This window comes from Thunnus thynnus, chromosome 20 (assembly GCF_963924715.1).
Source record: "Thunnus thynnus chromosome 20, fThuThy2.1, whole genome shotgun sequence".
Lineage (NCBI taxonomy): Eukaryota > Metazoa > Chordata > Actinopteri > Scombriformes > Scombridae > Thunnus > Thunnus thynnus.
In genome coordinates, this window is record NC_089536.1 from 21548764 (window position 1) to 21574320 (window position 25557).

At 39.4% G+C, this 25557-nt stretch overlaps 1 protein-coding gene across 1 annotated transcript in view; it reads left to right on the plus strand.

The window, feature by feature from the left end:
• LOC137172196 (ras-related protein Rab-26) overlaps window positions 1–25557 on the plus strand; it is a 93264-nt gene that overhangs the window by 21597 nt on the left and 46110 nt on the right. The window contains exons 3-4 of the mRNA XM_067576493.1: window positions 17667–17708; window positions 22216–22282. Coding sequence (XP_067432594.1) covers window positions 17667–17708; window positions 22216–22282 — 109 coding nt within the window. The remainder of the gene's footprint in view (window positions 1–17666; window positions 17709–22215; window positions 22283–25557) is intronic.

The window sequence follows — 25557 nt, forward strand, 5'->3', positions numbered from 1 at the left end:
ATCTGGATCAATTGTGAACTGTAGCCTTGTTTAAACCTTTCAGTCACCCTCTATCTAATCTCTTAATGAGAACATAAGAAGCACATTTGTATGCACAGACAGTAAGGTCAGCCTGGATTACTGACCAAGGGCAAAACAGACCCTCCGACATTAAAACTCTAAGTGCTTGTTTGAGCTCAAACTACTGTAAGAAGACCTCAGGTGGATCCTTGATGAACTTCGTAATAAACACTTCGAAAACCCAGAGGAGTTTTCAATAAACATTTAGAGTGCTGTTTAGAAACCCATTTCAAATGAACTCCTGGTGGACTTTGTATCTTTTTAAAATGCATAATAGTGCACAGGATTTGGGAAACATGCAGAAGCAGTGGTATGCATGTTCATTTGTGTGTTGACTGTGTAATGCTATTCTGGCCACTCCTTTATCACAGCGTAACACTGCCTCTCACTAATGGCCCTGGAGAGAGAGGGATGAACAGCAGAGCCTCAAACACACTGAACACACACACACACACACACACAGAGTAAGCAGTGAACTGCATGACCGCACGTACAGAGTAAAGATTTCTCTGATGCCCAAGACTCCATTCCCATCTTCTGTCCTTTCATATCTTCACTTATTTCGACTCATTTTTTTTTAGCTCTCACTCTTCTCCTCTCCATCTCTCGTTCCATCTTCCGAAAATGCGATGACAAATCTCAGCACCGCTCAGTAATAATCACACAATAATAAAACTTTGCTTCCCAAGAAAATAAAGGCGGGGAGGATGGAGTACAGCAAAAACTACCAAGAGGCGAAACTAATTTACTCTCTGGCTTTTGATTATCGCATACAAACACCATCCACCTACACATACAAGCCAAGGAGGACCGCATCTACCAAACAGCAACCTTTAGAAAAACAGCCTCTTCTTCGTCAAACCCGCAGAGACACACAGTGACTATTCATCAAGTTGTCAGCCTCTACTTTCTTTACTCTACAATACCAAAGCCTCAACAAAATACTGTAATATCACACAGAGCTTCCAGAATACTTCAACTAAAAAGGGCTTGTGTACTGTGTCCTTTAAATATGGAGAGATAACTGCTGGGGCTTAAGCAGAAGTTTTAAAGCCCAGTAAGACTTATTGGAAGAATGGGACTTGTCTTAATAGGATTTCCAGCCTGTTGTTTGGATAACACTATCATGTCTGGGCAAGTATTTAATGGTTTATAGGGGAATTACATGCTGCACAGTAAAAGTAAGGGGTTCTGTTGAATCTATTCTAATTCCCAGACACAGCCAGTAAGCACCTACAGTTCCCTGTCGAAAACCGTCCCAGATAAATTCCTTGGGGATGAGCTTGGCACACAGTTGAATAATTGTCTCATTCACCATGATTGTTCAAGTACAATATAACCTTTAAAGCTACACTAATCGATATTTTAACGGGTGGGCTTACGAACAGGATAGTTCAGAAGACAATCCTGGTCCAATATTAAACATACACAACTGTGTAGTGGAAACCTGAAGCCTCCAGCGCACAAACACTAAGAATGGACTTTACAGTGAAGTAGGAGACATCTTGTATTCAGTAGTTAGACTTCTGAAATTAAATATATTTACATTTTTATAGATTCTGAAATTTTTAATTAAGGAAGGAGTAGATGTATATTTGAGGATTTTAATAAGATGGAAAAACCATATTAGACACACATTATTATTTAAAATATTAAAGTTATTATTCAAAGAGTATTTTATATGAATCTTTAAACATGTCTGGAGGGGATCTTTAACAATGGAAACAACAACTATGTGTAATATGGAAAGTGTCACTCAAACCCACAGAGTGTAAATCTTAGATTATTATCACATGATTTAGCAGTTCCTCTCAGCTCTACAGAGCGTTTTAGCATCTTGCAGCTCATTGTTTTGGTTTTACACCTTTGGCTCCAGCAGCAGGCAGCTGTTATCGGAGAAGATGCTCAGACGGACTTTACACTACCTGCCAATCACGAAACAGTAGACTGACAAAGTTAGCAAATCGCTGTTAAACAGACAGTAGTGGAGTTTTTAGCAGCTAAAGAGCCAGATATTTTTGATATTTTTGATATTTTTGTGATTCCGTGGGACCTAAGTCACCTGGTGAAAGAGTCTTGTAGATTTGATATCATCTGCATAAATCTGTTTTAATAAATCTGGCATGGTAGTATTTGAACATTTACCTACATAAACCACAACTGTGCTTCATTTAATTAGCATGGATGAAACACCATAATACTGGTTTCCACTCAGATTGCCAGAACAGTGAATGATTTCTTCTCCGAACCTGTGTAAAAGGAGAGGAGGGGAATGTTTAAGTTTTCTCCTGAGAAGGAAAGAGAAGACAAGCGGCACAGACCAATCTTGACAGTGGACAAGTCAGACTCACTGTGGTTGGCTGCCCCCAAATCTAAATCTTCACTAAGATTTGTGACAGTAAGAGAGAAGGAGAGAGAGTCCCCCACGGGTGCTTGGCGATCCAAACCTTAAGCCAGACATCTCCGAGACTGAGGGAGAGACGTATCTCGTATTAGGAACAGCAATACCAAACTTCAAAGGGAATAGTCAGCGTAAGAAGGGGTAAGACATCGATTGTTATATGGGAAGAGAAGAATGAAGGAAAGGGTAAGGGGAGGGTCTTGCCTCAGGAGTTTGATGTGTGAAAAGGAACACAAGGTTAAACTTGATCGACAGATGGAGCCGCACAGATATCACAGAGGTCAGGCGAGAGCACAGCATGTGGGAACAAGAATCTAAGGAAGGCTGTAGCGGGAAGAAGAGAAGAGGTTGAGCGAGGAAGATGAAGTTTTGAAAGGGAAGCTGGGGTCGGGGGCTTTCATCAAAAAGGGCACATAGAGGAAAGAAATAGGTTGAGAAAAAGAAGAAGAGGTGGGAAAGAAAGAGAGTCACAGAGGGTGACAAATCCAGGATAAGCTGGTCTTATTGCCAGATGCAGGATGTGAGCCGAACCAAACCACTGCAACACGAGAGGAGAGGAGAGGAGAAGGGGAGGAGGAGATGAAGTCTTGCAAAGCTAGTTAACAAATTCAGCTCCAGTCGTTGTGATTTAGCAAGGCTCAATGTGCATTTACCTGGGTTAGGTGTGTTGTTGATGGGTGCCAGATCACATAGGCTGTACAACAGTCTGAACAACAGATGATTTAAAAAATGCTTCTCAACTGTGCCAAAATCATGAACAGTCCTAAATCCCATTCAACAAACTTGCCACTTGCTAGACTGCCTTGGTCCTCTTTTTTTTTTTTTTTTTTTTTAAAATCACATTTTCTTTTCTATGCACCATTCAGTCTGTTCAGTAGGTCAGCCTTGGTACAAACTTAAGAGTCTACAGCCACATTAGCGGCTGTGTGAGGCTGTGCTTTCATTACATTCATGTGCCAGACACTTTTATCCAAGGCAACTGATAAATGCTTTCAAACAAGTGCTTGAAGTCATCAAAAATTGGAGGATAACTGGTGGTGCTTGGAGCAAGTGATACCATCGGTATAGTAACATACTCACAATGATATAGTTAACATGCTGATTTTAGCTGGTACAGTAGAATGTTTACTATGGTCACCATCTTAGTTTGGCATATCGGCATGCTAACATTTGCTCATTAGCACCATACACAAAGTATACTTGAGGCTGATGGAACAAACATAAGTATCGGACACATTAAAAATTAGGCCTAAAGATGTTCCTAGATGAAAGGTTAAAGAATCAAAGTTATTACAATTCCTTCTCCACACTGCTTAATATCTGTATCAAATTTAATGGCAATCCATTCAATAGTTTTAACTCTCAACCAAAAATGTCAATCTTGTGGTGCAAAATAAGTAGGATTCATCATCTGCTAACCTTGAATGTTTGTACCAAATTTCATGGCAGTCCATCCAATAGTTGTCAAGAAATTTCACATAAAACCTGAAATGTCATGACATCATGATGGTGTTGGAGGAAAAGTCAGTGAATCACAAAAATCATTAAGGTTCTTCCTCTGGGAACCACCAATGTCTGTACAGTATTTCATAGCAATCCATCTGATATTTGTTAAGCTGCTAAAGGCTAAAAAGCCTTTCACTTGGTATGACACATGCTGTGTAGAAAGAAGTGGATAGTTTGCATGAGCAGTGATAGCCACCATGCTAACTAGATTAAGAAGAGTACCACCACAGCTGAATCTGCTGGATGTCAAGGGAAAACATTTCAAAATCACTTCAACTATTTGACTGACAGATGATCACACAGCAGCAAAGCGTCAGAAGTGTCAACAGAAGGAGAAACTGCTTTAACCCTTGTCAGTTGTTGCACGACTATACACAATCTTCCGGTTAATGATAAACCAGAAAACAAATATACACACGTCTGTGTTTAAGTGCCTCTAGCACCTTGTCTTTCATGTGGTAAAGTTGGTCTGAATGTGCTTTCTTATTGACTCAAAATAAGTGGCTCTGTTGGGATTTTATCAAGAACAAACGACCATTTCCTCAAGACTGCAAAGCTAACATGTCAGGCTGCTCCTTCTATTTGAGGAGGTCACTTAAGACTCATGTGTATGGGGTTGTGTGTGTGTGTGGCCAGAGTCAGACAAGGTGAGGAAGTATATGGTTAGATACACACAAGAGCAGCAGGATAAGTTTGGGATTTTTGAGGTGGACTGGAAGGATGTAATTGAAAAGGATATGAGAAGTTAATGACTCACTGAAAATCATAATTTCCTCAATTAACATTTCAGAGCCATTTTGACCTGTCAGAGAAGGAAACGCACAGATGTTACTAATGAAATTATCAATGGCTCCACTTTATTCAATAGGCAATAAGCCATGACAGTGTGACAGAGAGCCAGCATGCACAATTTCAGGACCCTAAAACTGAAGCAGTCTGATGGAATTCAGCCACCATTAATTTTATGCTTTGCACCTTTGCTTTTCCTACTGTGACATGTCAAAATGTCCTCCATAAAATAGGCCTATTCTGTCCTCCTCTTGAACAACATCTGAGTAGTGTCAGTAGTGGTTTCCTTTCCCTGACTTTCAACAAGCTTGTCTTACAAGTTCTCTACCATCTAGCTTTCAAACTCTAAACTACTTTAAATTGCCTATTTTGTGATTTCTTGCATATTGTTTTGTATTACAGCATTCTATATCAATCAATACATTGCTCATTAATGTGTCAAAGCTACGTTAAAGCTGCACTAATCAGTATTTTATATTAACAATGGATCAAATGACTGTGTGTAATGTGAAAGAGGTCCCAGGTAGTGATGAACACCACAGAGAATTATCATCCAACTCTGCAGTTCCCCTCAGCTTTGTAGCATCTTTCAGCACACTGTTTTGGTTTAGTGGCCCATCATTTTGCTGTTTGGTTCATCAACTTTGCTTCCAGCAGCAGCAGTCAGCTGTTTTGGCAAAGAAGCTCTGATAAACCTACCTATGGTGCCTGTTCAGCACAGCAAGACAAAGTTAGCGACTAGCTGGTGAACATAATGGAGCAGTTAGCAGTTAAAGAGCCAGATATCGATGGAAGCCAAAACAAAGCTAAAAGGAGAGTGGATATTGAATTTACATTGTCAGGTAGCCAGAGAGACAACTTCAAATGAATGCTAATGTTGCTCCGTGTTTATAATGTTGTAATATGTTGGTATTGTGTTTATTGTTGTTTCGCTGCCCCCCAGTGGCCAAAATAATCTGTTAATGCATCTTTAAGACTACATGTAGATGAGTTTTAGGCTTTTGTTGCTAAGTAGCAATACTTTACTTGCCAACACAACTGCATCTTTGTTGTCTTATCTTATCCAGTTATGGTGTTTCACTTCAATTAGCAACAGTGAAATAGTTTACCATTTGGTTTTGAACTGGTTTAAGACTGGTGGAACATAAAATATATTTTTATGAAATTTGGTGTGACAATGAGGCAGTTAAGAGAACAAAGTCCCTTCATGGCAGTCTGTTTCCAATCCAAATCAGTGGGGCATATTATGCTGATTACAGTGTGAATGAGTGTGTGAGACCAAGAATTCATTGATTATATTTCCTTCTCCTCAGTGAAATAGGTCCTTCATTAAACCGTATTTGTGTGCAGTCTTTGTCAGGACTACGTTCTTTGACAGTAGGGCAAAGTGGGTGTTCATGCTACAGTGCTTTATTTGAACCCAAGGCCAGTGAAGGGAAATTACTTTCTTTTATTTCCTTTTATTTCTGAACTTTTGATTTCAGTAAATGCAACAGAGCACATCCGTCATTGTCAAATGAGTGCCTGCAGTGGTTTCTGTATTCATCTCTCGTAGAACCACTCTGGGTTTTCTCTTAATTTGTCTTAACCTGAACCTTCATTTCCTCCTGAAAACTTGAAGAGCCAGCAAACTAAAATAATTAACTCTCATTAAGTCAGTGCTAATTACACAGAGGGTTGTTGAGACATGCATTGGTAATGTGTAGGTGTGTGTGTGTATGTGTTTGTTGTAAAAGCTTTTGATAGAGTTCACCGGCTGTTTTACTGTTTACCCCCCATTAGTAAAGTAAGATCCAGGGAGAAAATTAACACCAGCTGAAAGCCAAGTGCTGACAGTTTTGTTTGTGTCTGTAAAGTTTGTCTGATCTGCTATTTTGCCAGTGAACCAACTGGCTTTTAATCTGCTCTAAATATGTATTTGGCTGGTGAATGCTAAAGTCCTGACACAAGCAAAACTTTCCACTTTCTTTCCCTGGCAGGAACAAGAGAACTCAGCCCATAAATGCTGCCCTACTTGTCTTGGCCTTTCCGATAAGAGTAAAATCTTGAAAATAAACAATGACATTGCTAAAATGAAGACAGACAGGGCAAGTAACACGAAAAGGCAGAAAAAAGAAAACCCCAAGTTAACCAGACTGATGTGAGGGAGGAAATGAATGAAAATTGTAAAACTATTTCTGAATGGTATCATTTACATACATCACAGTTTACAGAACAACTTGCTTGCTGTAGTTGTGCACATGTATAGCAGTTCTCCTGTACAATGGGGTATTATTACTGACATTTTATGTTCGCCCACTTTTGGTTTTACCTCCAAATAAAGTGGTTACCAGACTCTTTACACATCTCACAAACATCTCTGGGTGTCCGATGGAAAAAAAATATGCTCCATTTCAATAAAAAAAAAGCTCTTTCTTCACTTGTGCCTTATGTGCACACACATGACCTCTATGTCTGAAGAACACAAAAAGCATAAGATAATGCATTTTGCAAAAGAGCCATAGTACTAGTGCCCTGTTTGAAATTGACTGATACCACTGATCAACCTTGGCAGGTTGCTGAGATTTCTCTATTCAAGCCTCACTGCTGGCACTCTGTTTTGGAAACCAGTGAATGACTGAAATGAATGAAATCCCTCAGCTGTTTTTTTTTTTTTTTTTTAATGCCAGGTAAATTTTACACGCCTTGCTACCCAGTTGGCTGAGAAAACCCTGCTACAGACAATAGGAACAGTATTTTTGCTGGTGGTGTTGTTTTGTTATAGTTTTATACGGAGGCCAATAATGACTCCTTGTCAAAAACTCATTATGCACCGTGTCGATACTTGTGCTCTGGAACATTATCCAAAGAGTAAGAGTGTGGTATAATGTTTATATGTAAGATGTTGTTATTAATCAGTCTGTCAGTGGCAGAGACTGAGCAGAAGTTTTTCCCATTTTTCACTTTGCTGACTTCTTGTGAGTTCTGATTACTCATATGTATTCAAAGCAGGGCCGGTTAGGCTGGCAGGTTGATTGACAGATAGCATAGAGCTGTGTGATTCTTATGGCTGCTGTTGAATATTAATGGTAATTTGTCAATAGCCCAGCCGTGTATGTAGGTGTTCGTGTGTTTATTCTTAGCCTTTATGTGTGTGTAAGAGTGCATTGTCCTTGTATCTAATTGTTTTGTGTGTGTATGTCTTGACACACTATGTGTGAGTTGGTCTTTCTTACTTACTGTTGTTTGCATGTGAGTGTGTGTGTGTGACACTTTGACATTCTATCAAAGTCCATTTCAAAATCTGCCACTTCACTGCTGTCATGTTTATCAGCTAACATACACCTCAGAAAATGACTTTTTTTGTGTCAACTTTTGACATTGATTTTCACAGTTCCCTGTCGAACCTTTTTAGTTTATTTTTGAGATAAGTCATCAAAGGGAAAACGGGGTCTATTTTAGCTGTGCAGCCGAACTCTGCCCCGCAGAAGTAACATTCTCCTGGAGCACATTTAGGTTTTATGTTGCCTGCCTGCTTGGAGCTAATATTTGGGTACTATAGACAAATTCACCGACTGGTTTATGTGTTGTGCTTTCTAGCAACACCTCCATTACTAAGGTGGCAGAGTTGAAATGAATGCATTTAACTGATAGTGAAATTGCCCCCTCGAGTGGGTAGGCATCATCTGTTAATGTAGAAGTTATTCAGTCTCAAACACTAGTGGGAAATTGGTTTTGACACAGACTTTGGAAAAAGACATTTTCTTCAAGTTTTTCTCTGACTTCCACAGTGAGGATATGAATGTAATGTATAACCTTAACCGGATTGCTTGCCAGTTATTGATTAGAAATCAACAAATTTGCAATCCACAATTACTCCCATAGTGATTAGATAAAATGCATCATTTGATTAAAAATTTAAAACACATGCAGGGCATACCCAGCCCTGCTATCAGCAGCACAATGCAGGCAGACCTTGTGGCCTCCGGTTGGTCTGTTTTGGCGTCCCGCTCAGAATACAAATGCATAGGTTCGATAGATTTCATAGACGTGAATAAAAGTGAAAGTAAATGAATGAAGCAGAGGCTTGTGGATGGCTTTTTCCAAAGTTGAAGTGTGATGTTGAATCAGCTGAAGACAGCACAGAACAGTAAGTGTGGTAATGGTGAAAGTTTTTCAGATTCTAACCTTTTATTTCAATAATAATCAATGACAATAATTTAACATGTTCTACAAGATCTAAGTGGTTAAAAAGTTCATACATTACAGTGTTGCTGCACGGCTTTATAAGTAAGATGCCATTGTAGGGATGGCAGCTTTTTTGCCTCTGCCTTCAACCTTGATTTGTCTATAAATTCACAACTCTGCATGTCCTGCACGAAAATATTGGTTTCCTTCTATTGCGGGATCACACTATGTGATATCAGACCAACATTTTATCCTGTGCAGTGTGTCATAGTGAATGAGAACCAGTGTTCTTGACATTGACCTATAGGAGCAAGTTGTGAAAGATGGGTCCATCTGGTAGCTTGTTACATATGTCGGCCAAGTAACGGCAAAAGCGTGTGAGTCTATGACTAACTAATCTGACACAGTAACAATCTCAAAAGGCAAAAATATTGTATAGTCTGATATGAGCATTAAAGTAGTATAGGGATAGCCCTGTGTTGTTTTGGTGGAAAATTTGTTATGTTCTACATGTAGGAACATTAACGTAAAATTATTGTCAGTACAATTAAACACAACAGATTGCGACCACAACACAACAAGTTACAGCCTTCAATGAATACTAATAACGCGGCTCATTTTATTCTAATGAGGTGGCTTGCTTTGACCTGAATCTGTATAATCTAATTTGGATTGTGTTAAAGGTGCCTGCAGGCTGGACCGTAGTCATCCATGAGCTCACACTTAACACTTTGTTTTTTTTTTTGTCTGACCGGAGGGCTAAGAGTTAAGTGTGTGTTCTTCCAGAACATGACTGTCAGAGACTGCAGTTTTCTGGTGTAACAGATGGCCATTTGCTTGCTCAACACTGTTGAGAAGGAAAGGAACAGAAGTCTAAAAGCAACAGATTCTGTGAATAGAGATATTGTACATGGGGAGAAAAAGGAAGACAAGCTCCCATAATTCCACACTGGCAACTCTTATTTGCACCTTTTGGTGTTTTTGTGGTACGCAGGAGTCTGAGGTATACATTAAAAATACACAAAACTTAAGTAATCCTAAAGTAATAAAAAAAAGAATGAATTTACAAAAGAAGAAAAATGTAAAATATATTCTGTGTGAGAGGAGCAGCTAACAGGTTTAAATTTTAAATATTAAATAAAAGGGAATGGGATGGATGTGCAAGATATCAGATCACAGAGTTGTCAAATAAAAGAAGTCTTAGGCTATTTCTTTCAACTCCTTGGCAACCTGCATCTGTGAGGACACTGCTGCTGGAGGACTGAGATGCACCAGGTGCAGTGGAGACGGCAGGGCTGGACACACTCAGCTACAGCACCACCAAGCCCGCTGGAACACGCAGCGACTAAAAACCATGGAAAATGTCTCATTTATTTGTAATAATAAATGTTTAAACACAAGTCGAAGGCATTTGGTTTACTCTCTTTTCAAACATGGGAATACAAATTGCGTACCTGGGTCATCCGGTGCGTCCTGCATATCCTTGTCCCCCCTCCACCTACGTCATTATTCAGGAGGGATTCCCTTATAATTCCTGCAAGTTGCTCGTCAATTGAGCTCCGGTGTCCCCTTTCCCCCGCCCATGGCACAAATACTCTACTTTTAAGTTGGACCACTTCTTTTGTATTATTCCAGAGAGGGTTCGACCTTCTGCACCAGCAACATTCACACATGCTGCTTCTCTAAAGCCTTTTTGACATTTGTAATGCCCCTACTGAGTCCACCAAACAATATATTTTTGTTGCCTCAACCTTTCTAACAAGAACTTTGATCTCACATTGTGTGAAACTTCTTTTTTTATCCATTCTGTGGGCATTTGCCAGGTTTGTCCTTATGCAGTCGGTATGAATAAATGTTAATTAGAGGCGTTTCACTGACTATTCATAGGCAACTATGGGCGTTACAAGGGTGGGACAAGACGCTCTCTCACATAAGCCAAATTTTGAGTTGATTGTGTTTTATAAAGGACAACTGGCGTAGGACATGCTTGCGCAATGTGTTATAAATCAGAATATTTTTATATGTAAGCTACATGTTTTGATGTGAATCTTGTGCACAGTTTTTATAAATGAGGCCCCTGGTCCCCGCTTTCATCTCTTAGGTTATTGAGCAGCTCTGGCAGAGCTCATCACGATATGAGAAGATCGAAACAAGAGAGAGTGAAAGGAGGGAGAGTGAGAAACGGAGAGTAAGTGAAGAGGTCGAGGGGACAATGAGAAGAAGAGTGGGGTCAGGAGAGAAGATGAAAGAAGATTAGATGGAATTGGAGCCTCGAGTTAATGAAAAATCATTACTGGGGCGGCCATGCAGATTATTGCTTATATGTAAGACGAGAGAGAGGAAAGGTTGAGAGAAAGAGAGAGGGCAGGAGAGAGTGTGTGTGTCGCACTTCAGTTGGAGTTTTGCATCTTCACAGTAAAGATATTTTCCCAAAGGGAGGTTGTTTTGGACTATCTTTATGACTTGCCAGGACAAGTGTAGGATTTGGACTTTAGTTTATGATCAATGAATCTTGAATCTTGATTAGCATTAGAATTAGGGCAGCCTAATTCTAATTTCATAGAATGAGCTTTAGGGTCTTTAGTATAATTAGGAATTATAAATTAGTATAATCAATGGGCTCAAAAGTACAAATGTGAATTTTTTTTACATGTGAAGATAGAATTCTACTTGTGAGAGACACCTGCAACACGCAGAATACACTTCACACACATTCATGCATATATGTGATCAGGGGGCTAATAATTGGACTTGGAGCTGATTGCGACATTGGATGAAACTTTCCTGAGGTTCTTGGCAAGATTGGTGAACCATTTTCAAAAGTATGTAACAAAGGCAGTGGGACCATTTCCACTGTCCAATCCCACTTAAATTATATGGCCTTTGGTAGAAAAATAAGTTATTTCTGTAACATCACCCAGTCTTAGCAAATAAGGTAACAAGTACACTATTATCTCTCCACCATAGGCAATTTTAAATAAATAATGAACCCACAGTTTACATGAAAGCAGCTTGTGGAAATGAATGAATTTGCACATTATCTAAGGTGCTCTAAGAGCTATCAAAGATTGACCTATTACTGGTGAAATTGTAGGTTGTTACAGACAATCATTAGTTGCAAAGCAGCTTTTTTCCTGTTATGAGGCTGCAAGGACATTGTTTTTTTGCAGAGAGAGCATGCACTCTTTTACATTATGCACAAGTCAGTGTAAAAATTATGAAATGTTTACCAAAATGAATGTCTCTGCTTGAACACCAACTCTTAACAGGTTAGCAGAGATAGGAGTCTTCCTGAGATAAGGAAGCTGATGAAATGCTTTTATTCCTCAGTATACTGACCATTTTTGGACCAATAGAACTGTTTTTCCACTCTGTGACACTTGATAGATAGGAGCCCAAGCCATTGTTTTGTGTTGGAGGGTGTCTGGACATAGGTACAGGTGTGTGGTTCACCTACAACTTGTCCTTGTATGTCACACAGTCAAACAGATGGTGAGTTTGGTCTCCACATCAAGAAAACAGTAGACATGAGACTTCAGATTCAGTTGTGCAAAATACAGCCTTTGATTTAGTATTCTTTATTCTTATCAGTAAACCTGTTGAATAATGGTGACAAAGACACTTCAAAGATAGTATAATGGAACTGGGAAAAGATGCAAAAGGTGGTAACAACTAGTCCTAATGGTGAAGATCAAATCAAGTTTATGTACAGGTTGCCTATAATAAACAGGATTTAAAAATTGATTAAAAGACACCATAACTGTCCAAAATTATTTCCAGTGTAACCAGTGCAAAAAAAATATTGATGGCTATAACAAAACCATATTGAAAAAAATCCTGCATTTCCTTAAATACTTTAATTTTTAGAAAGAAAATGCTTCACATATTTGTATGTACTCATCACTGATAGCTGATAGATTTCATTCTGCAGGATGGTGTTGTGGACTCACAGTTATGTAAACACCCAGCCTACACACAGTGCTGCTAACATCTTTACTCCAGTGTGAAGTAAAACATTAGTAACACCGCTTGTCACCGCAACACTCCAGCTCCAATCCCTGTTTGTCCTGCATCCATCCTGAGCTACAAGTTATTCAGCTTTGGTTGTTGCATAATAGAACCAAACAAACCACTATTTATTCCAAAAAACATTACTGATTACTTATAATGGTTGAAAAACTCAAACGTCTGCTTCTGAAACGCTGAAATAAAGGGCAAACGGTTCCCCTTGGTGGTGGAGCCAAAATGCAGCAAATTGTTTTGGAATGGCTGCACCTGTAACCCTCCAACCCCTGTTCCATGTGGGATTTTCATTTAACTTCAGCTCTTCCATTACACATATGACAAACATATTGTTGTTTGCCAATTTGGTGCAATTTAAGAAGATACTTTTTCAGTTTTAGTAAATTGAAATATGTTAATTTTACAATAAGTTCATCACAAGTTCCCCAAAAAAGACTTTAACACAGCTCATTCCTTGTGAATATTTTGGCATTCATTCTTTTCTTTTCTCACCCTGGCAGGCAGGGGTTCAGCTTCCAGTGCGCCATGAACATCTAAGGTTGGGCTGTTTGAGATGTCAGTAACACTACACACTCTCCTACAAGAGGTAGTAAGAGTGGTCTGTACAGTTTGCAACACTTTGCGTCTCCCTTGGGCCATGTTTTTCTAAGAGGCCAACTGTTTATTGGTTGAGAGTGCCCAATTTCCCTGAGCAGTGCAGTCTTATCATTACAGTGTGCATGCCTAGTGACCAAGTGGGGACCTGTGATCTGTGCAGCTCTTCAGGGACTGATAATGTGCCCTCTTTCCTGCCTTTGCCCCTTTTGGGAACGGTGATGTGTTGTGTGGGCGTGTTGGTGGTGCAGTTTGAGGTCATTCATCATTCAGAGGTTCAGGAAATTGGTAGAGGGGGTGGGAGTTTTTTTTTCCCCAACTTGTAAAAACTCAGAAGGTAATATTTCTTCTGTTGCCCCATGCGGATAAAACTGCGCAGAGGACATGTAATGTGGTTGATCAATCAGTCACCTGCTGAGCTGAATCAGACATATCCTGACACATCTCATCTCAATATCAATGTACCTACTATACAGCAGTTTTACAAAAATGACCTTACTATTTAATACTTTTGTGTGATGTAGTGCTCAATTTCTTTTTTTTTAAATATAGTTTTGGGGCATTTTATGCCTTTTATTATAGGGACAGTGGAAAGATGACAGGAATTGAAAGGAGAGAGTGATGGGGGATGACATGCAACACATGTCTGCAGCCGGATTCTAACCGTAGACATTGTGGCTATATGGGGTGCACCAGTGCTCAATTTCTGCTGAAGCTTAATAAGTATAGTATCATATTTCATAAAAATTGTATCATTTCTTCTGACTTTAGCAGAAGCCTTTTTTATTTCAGATGAGATTGAGTTCCTCCACGCCTCCGGTATAAAACATAGTGTATAACCTTAGTGTTATTGGAAGGGAGTTCTAGAATCTGTCGTTTCCCCTCTCTTCCCATTAGGCTTCGAGAGAAATCAAACACAAGTTTTTTAACTCACAACTCCTTAAATGGCTGAGATTGTGGTTATGGTGTAACAGTCATTTATATAGCATCAGGAGGGACTGATGGTTTCTTACCTTTATACATTTAAATTTCAGTGAGCTGCTCTGCTTCTCCTGAGCTTCATGGACATAAATTGTTTTCCACTTCAAAACTTTATTTTTTCCTTCTAGAGGCTGCCCCTGAGCAGTTGCTCTTTCCAGGCATACAGTATAAATACAGCTTACTGCAGTAAAAACACAGCAAATGAGGCTTAAGAGAAGCTAAGTGTTTCCCATTTGTTAGGTAAACTAAGTATAACTCACATTATCCCATGCAATATGGATGAAATGCATTAGGAATGAGGGGAATTATGTTGGGGCAAGTTGCTCAAGGTCTCAAACAGCTTATGGATCTGCAGTTTAACTTTTCAGTCACAGCGATCTTAAACAGAGAACTATATCAAAGCCAAAAGGAACTCTTGGTGCAGGTGATTCAGCATCAAGCAGTAACCAAATAAATCAGGCATTATTTGTAATTGTGATTAACTTACCTTTTTTACACTCTCTGAGCCCCTTGTAGATCTGGACTTCCGCAGGGTTTCTGTAGCCAGTGGTTTGTCACTCAGTTTTGAACTCCAATCAACTTCCTGTTGAAGGGAAAATAATTTCATATAAGTGCGTGTATGTTGACATGCTTTCTATCATATGAAACTGCTGTCCCCCCTTTTTTTCATAATTGGAGATGTCTTGTTGTTGTCTGACTTGCTCACTGTGGTTAGTTGTGTTTGAGGGTCTGGAGACGACGCCTCATTGAATTGCTTTTCTATATGTCAGTGAAAAGCAATCATAACTTCAATTTCTCTGCTGTTAAAACTGGAGAAACAGTCTGCTGCCAGCTCCTTTCCTGTTTCTCTTGAGACTCAAATAATTTGTCCTTTAAGTTCTTTATTTGGGATTTTGATGCAGTCTCATGACCAGGCATCACTTTTGGTCGGACTGAACTGCTCTTTTGTTCTTGTAATATTCATTGTTCTTGTTGTGCTGTTTTTTGGGGAAGAACCTAAAGTTTTTGTTCAATTTGATTTTTTTTCTTCTATCATCACATCTTATTTGATTTTTAATTATTTTGTCTTAAACCTTCAGTCTGTAGATTCCCTGCAATCATTAGGTGTTACCCTTCAACATTTTGGCTCCACAAACTCTTGTTATTCTCATCATAACGGTTGTCTCTTTCATTGGCAATAAAACCATAAGCTAGAAAGTGAAGTCACTACTTCATTGCCATTGGACTGTTGCCTGCTTGTCTCCTCTGTCACATTTTCTTTACTCTCTTGGGCCTCAAATGTACACAAACATCCAGCAAACAGTAACTGGACCATTGGTCAGCACATTTACACTCTACCCTTTGCCTCTACAGGACCCTAAGAAAAAATGCAATACCATTTAACTTCAGTTTCTGTTCCCAAGCAGTACATATCCTCAGCTCTGGTCTCAAATTATGTGAGTATTGCAACCTAAGCACAAGATCTGCCAAAAAAAGGCCTTGTATTCACATTAATGGGTCCAAAGAGGGACATATTGTATGTCCAGAAGTATTCAAAGAATTCACTTTAAAAATATACACACAGTAGTTTTAAGTTGCTGACTTGTGATGAATAACATTTTTAGAATGTGCCATACTTGCTGTACATGTTAAAGATACAGATAACTACAGAAAACAATGTGCCTGGAAGGGTATTCCTATTACAGAGTCTTAATTTGAGGTTTAATTTCAGCTTTGATTGTTTCATCTCTACTCCCCCTTATGAAAGCCATTATTTTCCCATTTAATAGGGAGTTAAGGCTCTTAAAGGAATAGTTTTACAATTTGGAAAATATAATATCTCAGTTAAATAGCAGCTTAGCTTAACATAAAGACTGGAAGCAGAGGGAAACAGTTAGCCTGACTGTGTGCAAAGGTAACAAAATCTGCCTACCAGCATCTCTAATTAACATATATCTTTTTAATTTGTCAGAGAATGTGGCTAAAAGTATTTCCCAAAATGTAGAACTCTTGATTCATTGAATAAATAGTTTTTATTGGATTTTTCCTTTTGCAACAAAAATGAGTGAATGTGCTTATGCAGTTGAAGAATTCTCAAATGTCTTCATCTTTTGCCCCACAAAGACCTCAAAGCACAGGATTGGATACCAAACTCTGCACTCTTAGCATTTGCTTACAGCAACTCTTGCATCTTGTTCTCTTTTGACCTACATAACACACAGATATTGGATGACCATCAGGATGAAGGGAATTCCGAAATTCAACATAAACTCAAGCACAAACATTTCATACTATAGTAAAAAGATGTGTTTGAAAAGAAGACAAAAACAGGTTTTGCACTTGCACCATTTCAATACCTGCTACCATGGTGCATATTCACTGTTATCTCTGTGAAACACATTAGACAGTGTTTCTGATATTCCTGCTGTGTCCTGACCAAAGCTGTGTGCTCATCCATCTTGTTTGCCAGTATTATCACATCCCCTATAATGATAGATGGCAAAGTTAGATCTGCTCTCTATTTAGAAGAATAATAGAAAATCATGCAGGTGCTGCTACAGTTGGTGACCTTGGTGTTATTTTGAAAAGATCCAATTATCTTGGCCGGTATCTTGCAGAGATATTGGGCAGCTATTGTGAATGTGTATGAGTGTGCACTATGCTAAAATGCTTGGCAGCCAGAGTGTTGGTAAATGATGCAACTCCCTGAAACAAAGTTCTTCATCATAACAAAAGGTGTGTGTGTGTGTGTGTGTGTGCCTGCATGTGTTTGTAGAATAACCATAGATAATCAAGTGTGCTGACAAGATCACAGTGATGAAAGAGAGCCTCACGGCAGAGGCCAAGCCCCTTATTACACCAACTGTGGTCATAAAAATCCAACCATAATACATCAGATTTGTAAAACGCCTCAGGACTCACTTTCCAAGCTGCATTTCCTTTTAGACAAGAGCATTTCCCTTCAGCTGTGTCTAAAAGCATCATTTAGTCTGGTTCTGGTGCCTTTGTATTGTTTTACATAGCTGTTTTTACTCACTTGTGTCAAATGTCTTTATCACTTTTGGAGCTTGTTCCTTCTCTGTTCCTTGTTGCCTTGCTTTCTATGTCTACAGTTTTGAAATTGTAATTCATGTTGGGAATTTATTTTCTTTCCTTTGTCTTTCAGAATAAAGTTATGAGCATTGACGCCGTGAAGGTCAAACTGCAGGTAAGTAACCAAATTGTTTAATTTTTCGTCTCAATTTAAATAGAGTCTACTTTGATTTCTGTCAAGGTGAGGGTGTGTGTGTTTTCTTTTTAAAAACAAATCACTAGCAAGCATTTCCCATGGCGTAAATACCTCCCATACATCTTCATTGCCTGCTGTGGGAAGGCAAAGAAGCCCAAATGATGACTTAATGAGGCCTCAGTTAATCTCTATCAGTCAATTAGCCTGCTGCTCTGCCTGACTGAAGACACTAGAGGGAATAGCAGACTTTCCATCAGATTATCAAGCCTGGAAGTTATCAACGAGAGACACGGGCAGACGGAGATGCCGATAAATCCTCATCGTTAAGAAACAGCATTAGATACTGTCTGATGACTTTTCTGCCTCCATTGCAAAACACTCACGTTCTCTCTCCCTTCATGTTTCTCTTTTTTAATGGATCTGTGTTCATCAATCAGTTCATCCATCAAATGTGATATTTCAGGTGATACAGTATCTCAGGAACAGGTTTAATGAAACTTGCAGACGTCTGTGTACTTTTTGACGTGTTCAAAATTGCAACATAGAATAGTGTAATTGGAACATTAAGCAAAAATGCTACGGCTCCCATTTTGACAAAAAAGGATGATGCAGCTTTGGGCTGTGTTATTAAAAAAGAAAAACTAATTGGCCCAATGGAAGCACTGTAACAAGTAATTAGATCTATTACACATCTTTAACAAAAAAAGCTTGTTGGGTTGGTGACTAATGGAGGGATAGAAAAATGGTAGCCTGGCATTGCCAGACTAATTTGCAAATGCGTATTAGTCTGGAACCTCTCAGTTCATTTTCAGTTTCCAAGGGGCGTTATCAATATCATAGACCTACAACCAATCAGAGCAAGGAAAAGTGACGTAGCGCTTAGCGACACATACAAGTTGGGCGGTGTTTTGTCCATTTTCAAGAAGGAAAAAATGGCCACTCGGTCACAAATTTTCTCATATGTTTCTGAAAACATACGAGGCAGGAAATAGGCAATGCAGTAACAGAATCTTGATTCATATTTGATCAACACTCCTCAGATTGACAATTTGATCTCAGGTTCATGAGCCTGGTGTGTTGCACTGGATGGACCTCTGCTGACTGTCAGTCACGGGTCCTGTGCTAACCAATCAGGTGCTCTGATGGAGTTTAGCGATGTTGACCAATCACAGCATGGTATCCCCATGTGGGCAACCCCCGTATTTCCCCACGCATGTAAACCTAGATAAATGGTTGTGATTGGCCCGTCCATCTGAAACCTTTATAAATGACATATTACAAAATGATTTGTATGTTTAGTGATCTGCCATGGATGGTTAAGGTTTGGTTAAGTTTACACATAAAAACTACTTGGTTAAGGTCAGTGAAAGAAAATATCTGGATTAATATGTTTTTAATCATTATGTTTCACTTGATTGAAGACATAAAAATACAGCTAAAAAATATAACGTATAACAGTGGTTGTTCCCAAGACTGGGACCCCAACAGGCAACAAGATAAATCTGAGAGGTTGTGACATTATTAATGGTGCAGGTAAGGAGAATAAAAAATTTTCTACCAGGCCCTATTGAAATTCAGGTTATTATGTTTCCTGACATTCTTTGTTTTTTTCTTTTGCAATACTGAATAGTTTTACTTCTCACGGCCTCTTAAGTCATTCAAATAAAAACAATTATTCAGATAAAACAAACTAAGAGGCTGTGACAGCGTGATAAAGGAATAACACATACACTGTCAGATAAAGATGTACTGTAAATGACCTTTATAATGCAGTGTTGGTGTCATTATCTTTCTAATATCACCACTGTGATATCCTGTAATACAAAGCAGAAGTGACTCCATCCTACAGGCAAAATGCCATTTATCAGTGGCCTATTGTGTCCTAGTGTTGTGTGCAGCAGAAACCTGAATGTGGCAGTTCTGAATGTGTAGACAGAAAATGGTTCAATTGATTGTTCAAGCTTTTCATTCTTGCACGCCACATACGCAATTTACACTGATAACAGATTGAACAGTCAAAATTCTTAGTAGCTTTTGAAACAAGCAGTCCTTGATATGTGACAAGAGTCGACAAAAGCAGGCTTCTCATTTTTAGTCAGTTGAAATGACAACTGTCGCTGGCAGATCACCAGTTGATGATCCATGTAGAAGACATGGAAATAAAGAAATGACATTGTTCTTGTATTGCAGTGTCAAGCTAATTAGTCCTAGTATAAATATGATTAGAAAAATTGTCCCAGAGTGTCACTTTGTTCTAACTCTGAACGCTGAGCTTACTTGTTTGTATTTTAACGTTCGAAAAAGGCTATTGGGATGAGGATTAACCAATGTGTAGCAAACATAATGCTGCCTCAGGTTGCCTGTAGCTGCTAGACTTTAAAGAGCAGGACAGAGCTGCTAATGTTAGCTGCTAACCCTAAACACTGAAAGCAAAAACTACACAGTGGATCTCCTGGTTGTGAACTTTTTCTTTTCTTTTTTTTTTTACTAACTAAACTAGTGTAGTTACAGTGGTATGAAAAAATGTAGGCACCCCTGACAATTTCCATTATTTTCATTTATAAATCATTGGGTGTTTGGATCAGCAATTTCATTTTGATCAATCAAATAGCTGATGGACACAGCATTATTTCAGTAGTGAAATGAGGTTTAGTGGATTAACAGAAAATGTGCAATATGCATCAAAACAAAATTAGACAGGTGCATAAATTGGGGCACTCCAACAGAAAAATCACATCAATATTTAGTCGAGCCTCCTTTTGCAAAAATAACAGCCTCTAGACGCTTCCTATAGCCTCTAATGAGTGTCTGGATTCTGGATGAAGGTATTTTGGACCATTCCTCCTTACAAAACATCTCCAGTTCACTTAGGTTTGATGGTTGCCGAGCATGGACACCGCGCTTCAAATCATCCCACAGATTTTTAATGATATTCAGGTCTGGGGACTGGGATGGCCATTCCAAAACATTGTACTTGCTCCTCTGCATGAATGCCTGAGTAGATTTTGCGCAGTGTTTTGGGTCGTTGTCTTGTTGAAATATCCGGCCCCGGCGTAACTTCAACTTTGTGGCTGACTCTTGAACATTATTCTCAAGAATCTGCTGATATTGAGTGGAATCCATGCGACCCTCAACTATAACAAGATTCCCAGTACCAGCACTGGCCACACAGCCCCACAGCATGATGGAACCTCCACCAAATTTTACTGTGGGTAGCAAGTGTTTTTCTTGGAATGCTGTGTTTTTTCGCTGCCATGCATAATGCCCCTTATTATGACCAAATAACTCAATCTTTGTTTCATCAGTCCACAGGACCTTATTCCAAAATGAAGCTGGCTTGTCCAAATGTGCTTTTGCATACCTCAAGCGACTCTGTTTGCAGCGTGTGTGCAGAAAAGGCTGTATGAAGGTCTTTGGAGGTGGTCTGTGGGTTGTCTTTGACCATTCTCACCATCCTTCGCCTTTGTCTCTCCGATATTTTTCTTGGCCTGCCACTTCTGGTGTTAAGAAGAACCGTGCCTGTGGTCCTCTATTTCCTCACTATGTTCTTCACAGTGGAAACTGACAACTGAAATCTCTGAGATAGCTTTTTGTAGCCTTCCCCTAAACCATAATGTTGAACAATCTTTGTTTTCAGGTCATTTGAGAGTTGTTTTGAGGCCCCAGTGTTGCCACTATTCAGAGGAGAGTCAAAGAGAAGAACAACTTGCAATTGGCCACCCTAAATACATTTTCTCATGATTTGATGCACCTGGCTATGAAGTTCAAGGCTTAATGATCTCACCAAACCAATTTTGTGTTCCAATTAATCAGTTCTAAGTAGTTACAGGTGTTCAAATCAACACAATGACAAGGGTGCCCAAAATTTTGTACAGCCTATTTTTCACGTCTGATTTAATTTCATACAACTTAATATTGCTACACTAAAAATCTTTGTCTGGAAAATGCCCCAGTACTCAGCTTTTATTATTAGAAATTGAATGGCATGCCAATGTGATCATTTTCTGTGAAGACAGAGTAAATTATTATGCAGCCTCAGAGGGGTGCCTAAACTTTTTCATACCACTGTAATTAATGATAGACTTATTCTTTGAAACACATAACACCCAGTTACTACTGTGGGTAGTAAGCTAGTCAACCGGACATGCTAATGTTACCTTACATTAGTTTATGTTAGAGCAGATAACCACACCATTAATCCATTCCCTTACACCTTTCCTCTTGCATTTTTTGGTTTGGAAAGGTAAAAAAAAAACCTTCCAGACTTTAATGTCAAGTCACTCTTACTACAGCCTTGTGCATGCCGCTTCAGCATGTGTAGAAATCCAAAGCTTGACAGGCTTTACATACCTGGTTAGGGTTGCTAAGCTATGAATGGTCTGTGGACAATTATTGGGCATGTTTGTGTGAAGCTGGTTCACACAGACATGCTTAATGGTGGTGATGATGAAGATGATAAAGATTTCCTCTTCTTCTTCCTTTTTAGATTTGGGACACCGCTGGTCAGGAGCGTTTCCGGAGTGTCACACATGCTTACTACCGCGATGCTCATGGTAGGATTTCTCTGTGTTTCTGTGTGTGTGTGTTTGCGTCTGCTTGATTGTGACTGACAACTTTCCCCCTCTATCTTTTATTTTCTCCTGACACACCCAAACTGTTCATTTGTTGTTGTTGTTCTGACGTTCCTTCAAATGTGTGATTGACATCAGCAGTCTTCCTGTTGCTCCCTTGTTCCATTTGGGATAGCAAAAAACACTCAAGTTGCAGCTGATTTGATAAACTGGTATGTGTGTCTGTGTGTGTGTGCGTGTGTGTCTGTGTGTGTGTGTGTGTGTGTGTGTGTGTGTGTGTGTGTGTGCGCGCAGGCATTCACCAGAGGCTCTGTGATGTGCAGCTTCCTTTAAGCTAGAGGCTAACCACTGGGTGGAAAAATGAGCCTGCCTCTCACATAGTGGGGGGTGGGATATCAATGAGCTATTCCTGTGTGTATTTGCATGTGTGTGTGTGTGTGTGTGTGTGTGTGTGTGTAGCAGTTATATCTCGAACAACCCCACTGAGTACAGACACACACAATGTGCCTGAGGCCAAACTGAATGAGCAGGTGTTATGAAACACACACACACACAAGCACACACTCATACATAAATATACAACAGGAATAACACACACATTCACAATAACCACCCATTATGGTGCTATTTTGTATGCTGCTGAACAGATTCGTGTTCGAGATAGTGCCTGTACAGCAGTGTGTGTGTGTGTGTGTGTGTGCGTGTTTGTGTGTGTACAGGTTTATATAAATGTGTAAATGTGTTTTAAATGAATATGTGTGTCTATGTTATCTCTAATTACACGTATGCGCTTTTTCTTTTTTCTGAATTTGTGAGTGTGTGTGTGTGTGTGTGTGTGCGTGTGTTTGTGGCTGGCCAGTTGCCCGCCGTAATTCTGATCTGTCAGCCCAACAGTTTACCCTCACTGATCTTTAACAAGGCACCCAGGGAGCCTCAAACCACTCCTCCGAGTTGTCCGTCTGTTACTGACTTTTAAATAAAGCTCATTCAGTCTGACAGGCAGGACCAGGGGAGAGGATGTAGCTCGAATGCAGCTGTCACGAAAGCTGTGGATTCCTGTGAACTAATGGACAGTTTTCCGTGACTCAGACTTTGAAATGTAAAGCTCAGACGATTAGAGAGCTGTGCCTCATTTGTGAGCTTCAACAGGTAGAAGTGAGTAACTCCTGAGTCTAAAAAAAGACTACAATTCTGGTGCTTTCTAGTGCTCAGATCTATAGTTATGATTTAATCATTTTGGCTTTAACGAAATTCTAACTAAATTATGTACAGAGGATGAAGTCCATTATTATTCTGTCAAGTAAGGATCAAGTGCTTTGTTAGCTTTAGATTTTGCTTTCTAGTATTTCTTGAATACATTTTTCATCTTCACAGGGAAGATTAGCTGGGCACATATGCTCTAATTTAGTCATTCAGTCACAGATATGACTTGGGAGCTCCTCACTGTAGCCAGAGTTTTCTGTTGCTGAGCAGCTCCACTTCCATCTGCTATGAGTTAAGAAAAAGATTTGAACACGTAAGGTGCTATGCCGAAAAACGCCCAAAAGTCTTGATGAAAATGTCAATTGAATGGTCTGCCAGGATTTTTCAGAGCAACAGAAACATTTCCAGACAGCCGGTTATGTCATTACTAAAGCTAAGATAGATGATTGTACAACAAATGAGTCATAATTCATTTCAGGTCACAATCCCATGTTGAGGGCTGTTTCTCTCTGCTGGAGACTGATGTATACCATGTGTCACCCTTTGTTAAATAATGTACTGTCCACACTGTTTGATAGATCATCTCTGTGTAAGATTCACAGTAGTGAACGCTTAGCAGCCAAGATGGAGATGAAATCAAAACTGAATGTTGTGATTTAGGGCATTAAGGAGAAATTCCAGGTTCATACTTTGTGTTCATACTTTTTAGATCTTGTTTTGGCTCTCACTCCCATTGGTAATATTGCCTCTGTACTCAACAAGTTAATTGCTCAAATCTCGGGGTGTAGTGATATTATTTAAGAATTATTATTATAGGAAATCCAATAAGGCAAACACAAGCAGTTTTATACAATGTTAAATATGAAGGCGAAGGGTACAATTACTTCCCAAACTGTTGTAAATGTCCATCACAGTTTGCAGACAGACTTTCTGGTTCCACCTTGACTTACAGCATTTAACGTAGTTGTGCACGTACACAGTTTTCCAGTGCGTTGAGGGAGCATTACCAACATTTTGGTGCACTCACTTTCAATTTTAATTTCAAATATAAAATGGTTTAGATAATCTGGCTGAACTCTTGGTTTGTTTAAAGCCTTACTGATTGTCTCAATGCTTGTTTCTTACCTTATTGGGTTCTGTTGTGCTGTTCCTCAACCTTATCTCTAGACAGGAATGTTGATATTGGATGATTCAGCAAAATTCTTTGTTCAAACACAACCATTTTATGTCTAATGATGAATAAGAAAGAAAACATTCATTTTAGGTCCATGACGGGATGCCAATTCCACCGTCCTGGATGAAAGTCAGGCACTATACACCCATCGACTACCCTAACCTCCACACCTTAACTTTCAGACTCGCTACATGATGAGCACACTACTTACTGCAATGGACCTAAATGATGGTATTGCTCATGCAGTAAATCCAGAGGTGCAGATTTGTCCAATATGCATGCAGTTTCTGGGAATACTGAAATGGTGATCACTGATCCTAGCAGTGACTGTAACTCAATGTTATAATAACTGATAGAAATGATGGACTATGAAAATAATACTAAACATTTAACAAACCAACATTTTCTTTTAATAAGATCTTGCTTTTTCCTTTTGCTGCTGGGCACCTTCATTTCAAAAACACTGCAGTATTTAGGGGTTAAATGCAGCAAATGCTTTGGTCAAGATCAGTAGTTCTTGTGGAAGAAAAAAAGCATGTCTCCACAGTGTTACTTTGCCTCTGGACAGCAATTGATGTTTGTTTTATTCAGCTTTGGCCCCAATCTCAGCTGCCATTAAGTCCTTAATGAGAGCGCAAGAAGATCCAGACAATCAGTGTAAATGAGCTGGTGGGTGCAGTGAGCCCAGTGCAATCTGCCAGGCCCATCTGGTACAGAGGGCGCTGTGAATTGTGGAGGTCCAGCTGGGTCCAGGAACCAGCTGCAGACTTTTTTTTTTTTTTCCCTTTCCCCCGGTGGAGCTGACAGTTTGTCATTTCCACAGCATGGAGCAAAACCATGGGGTGTTAAAAAAGAAGAAAAGCAGACTCAGTGGGAAAGA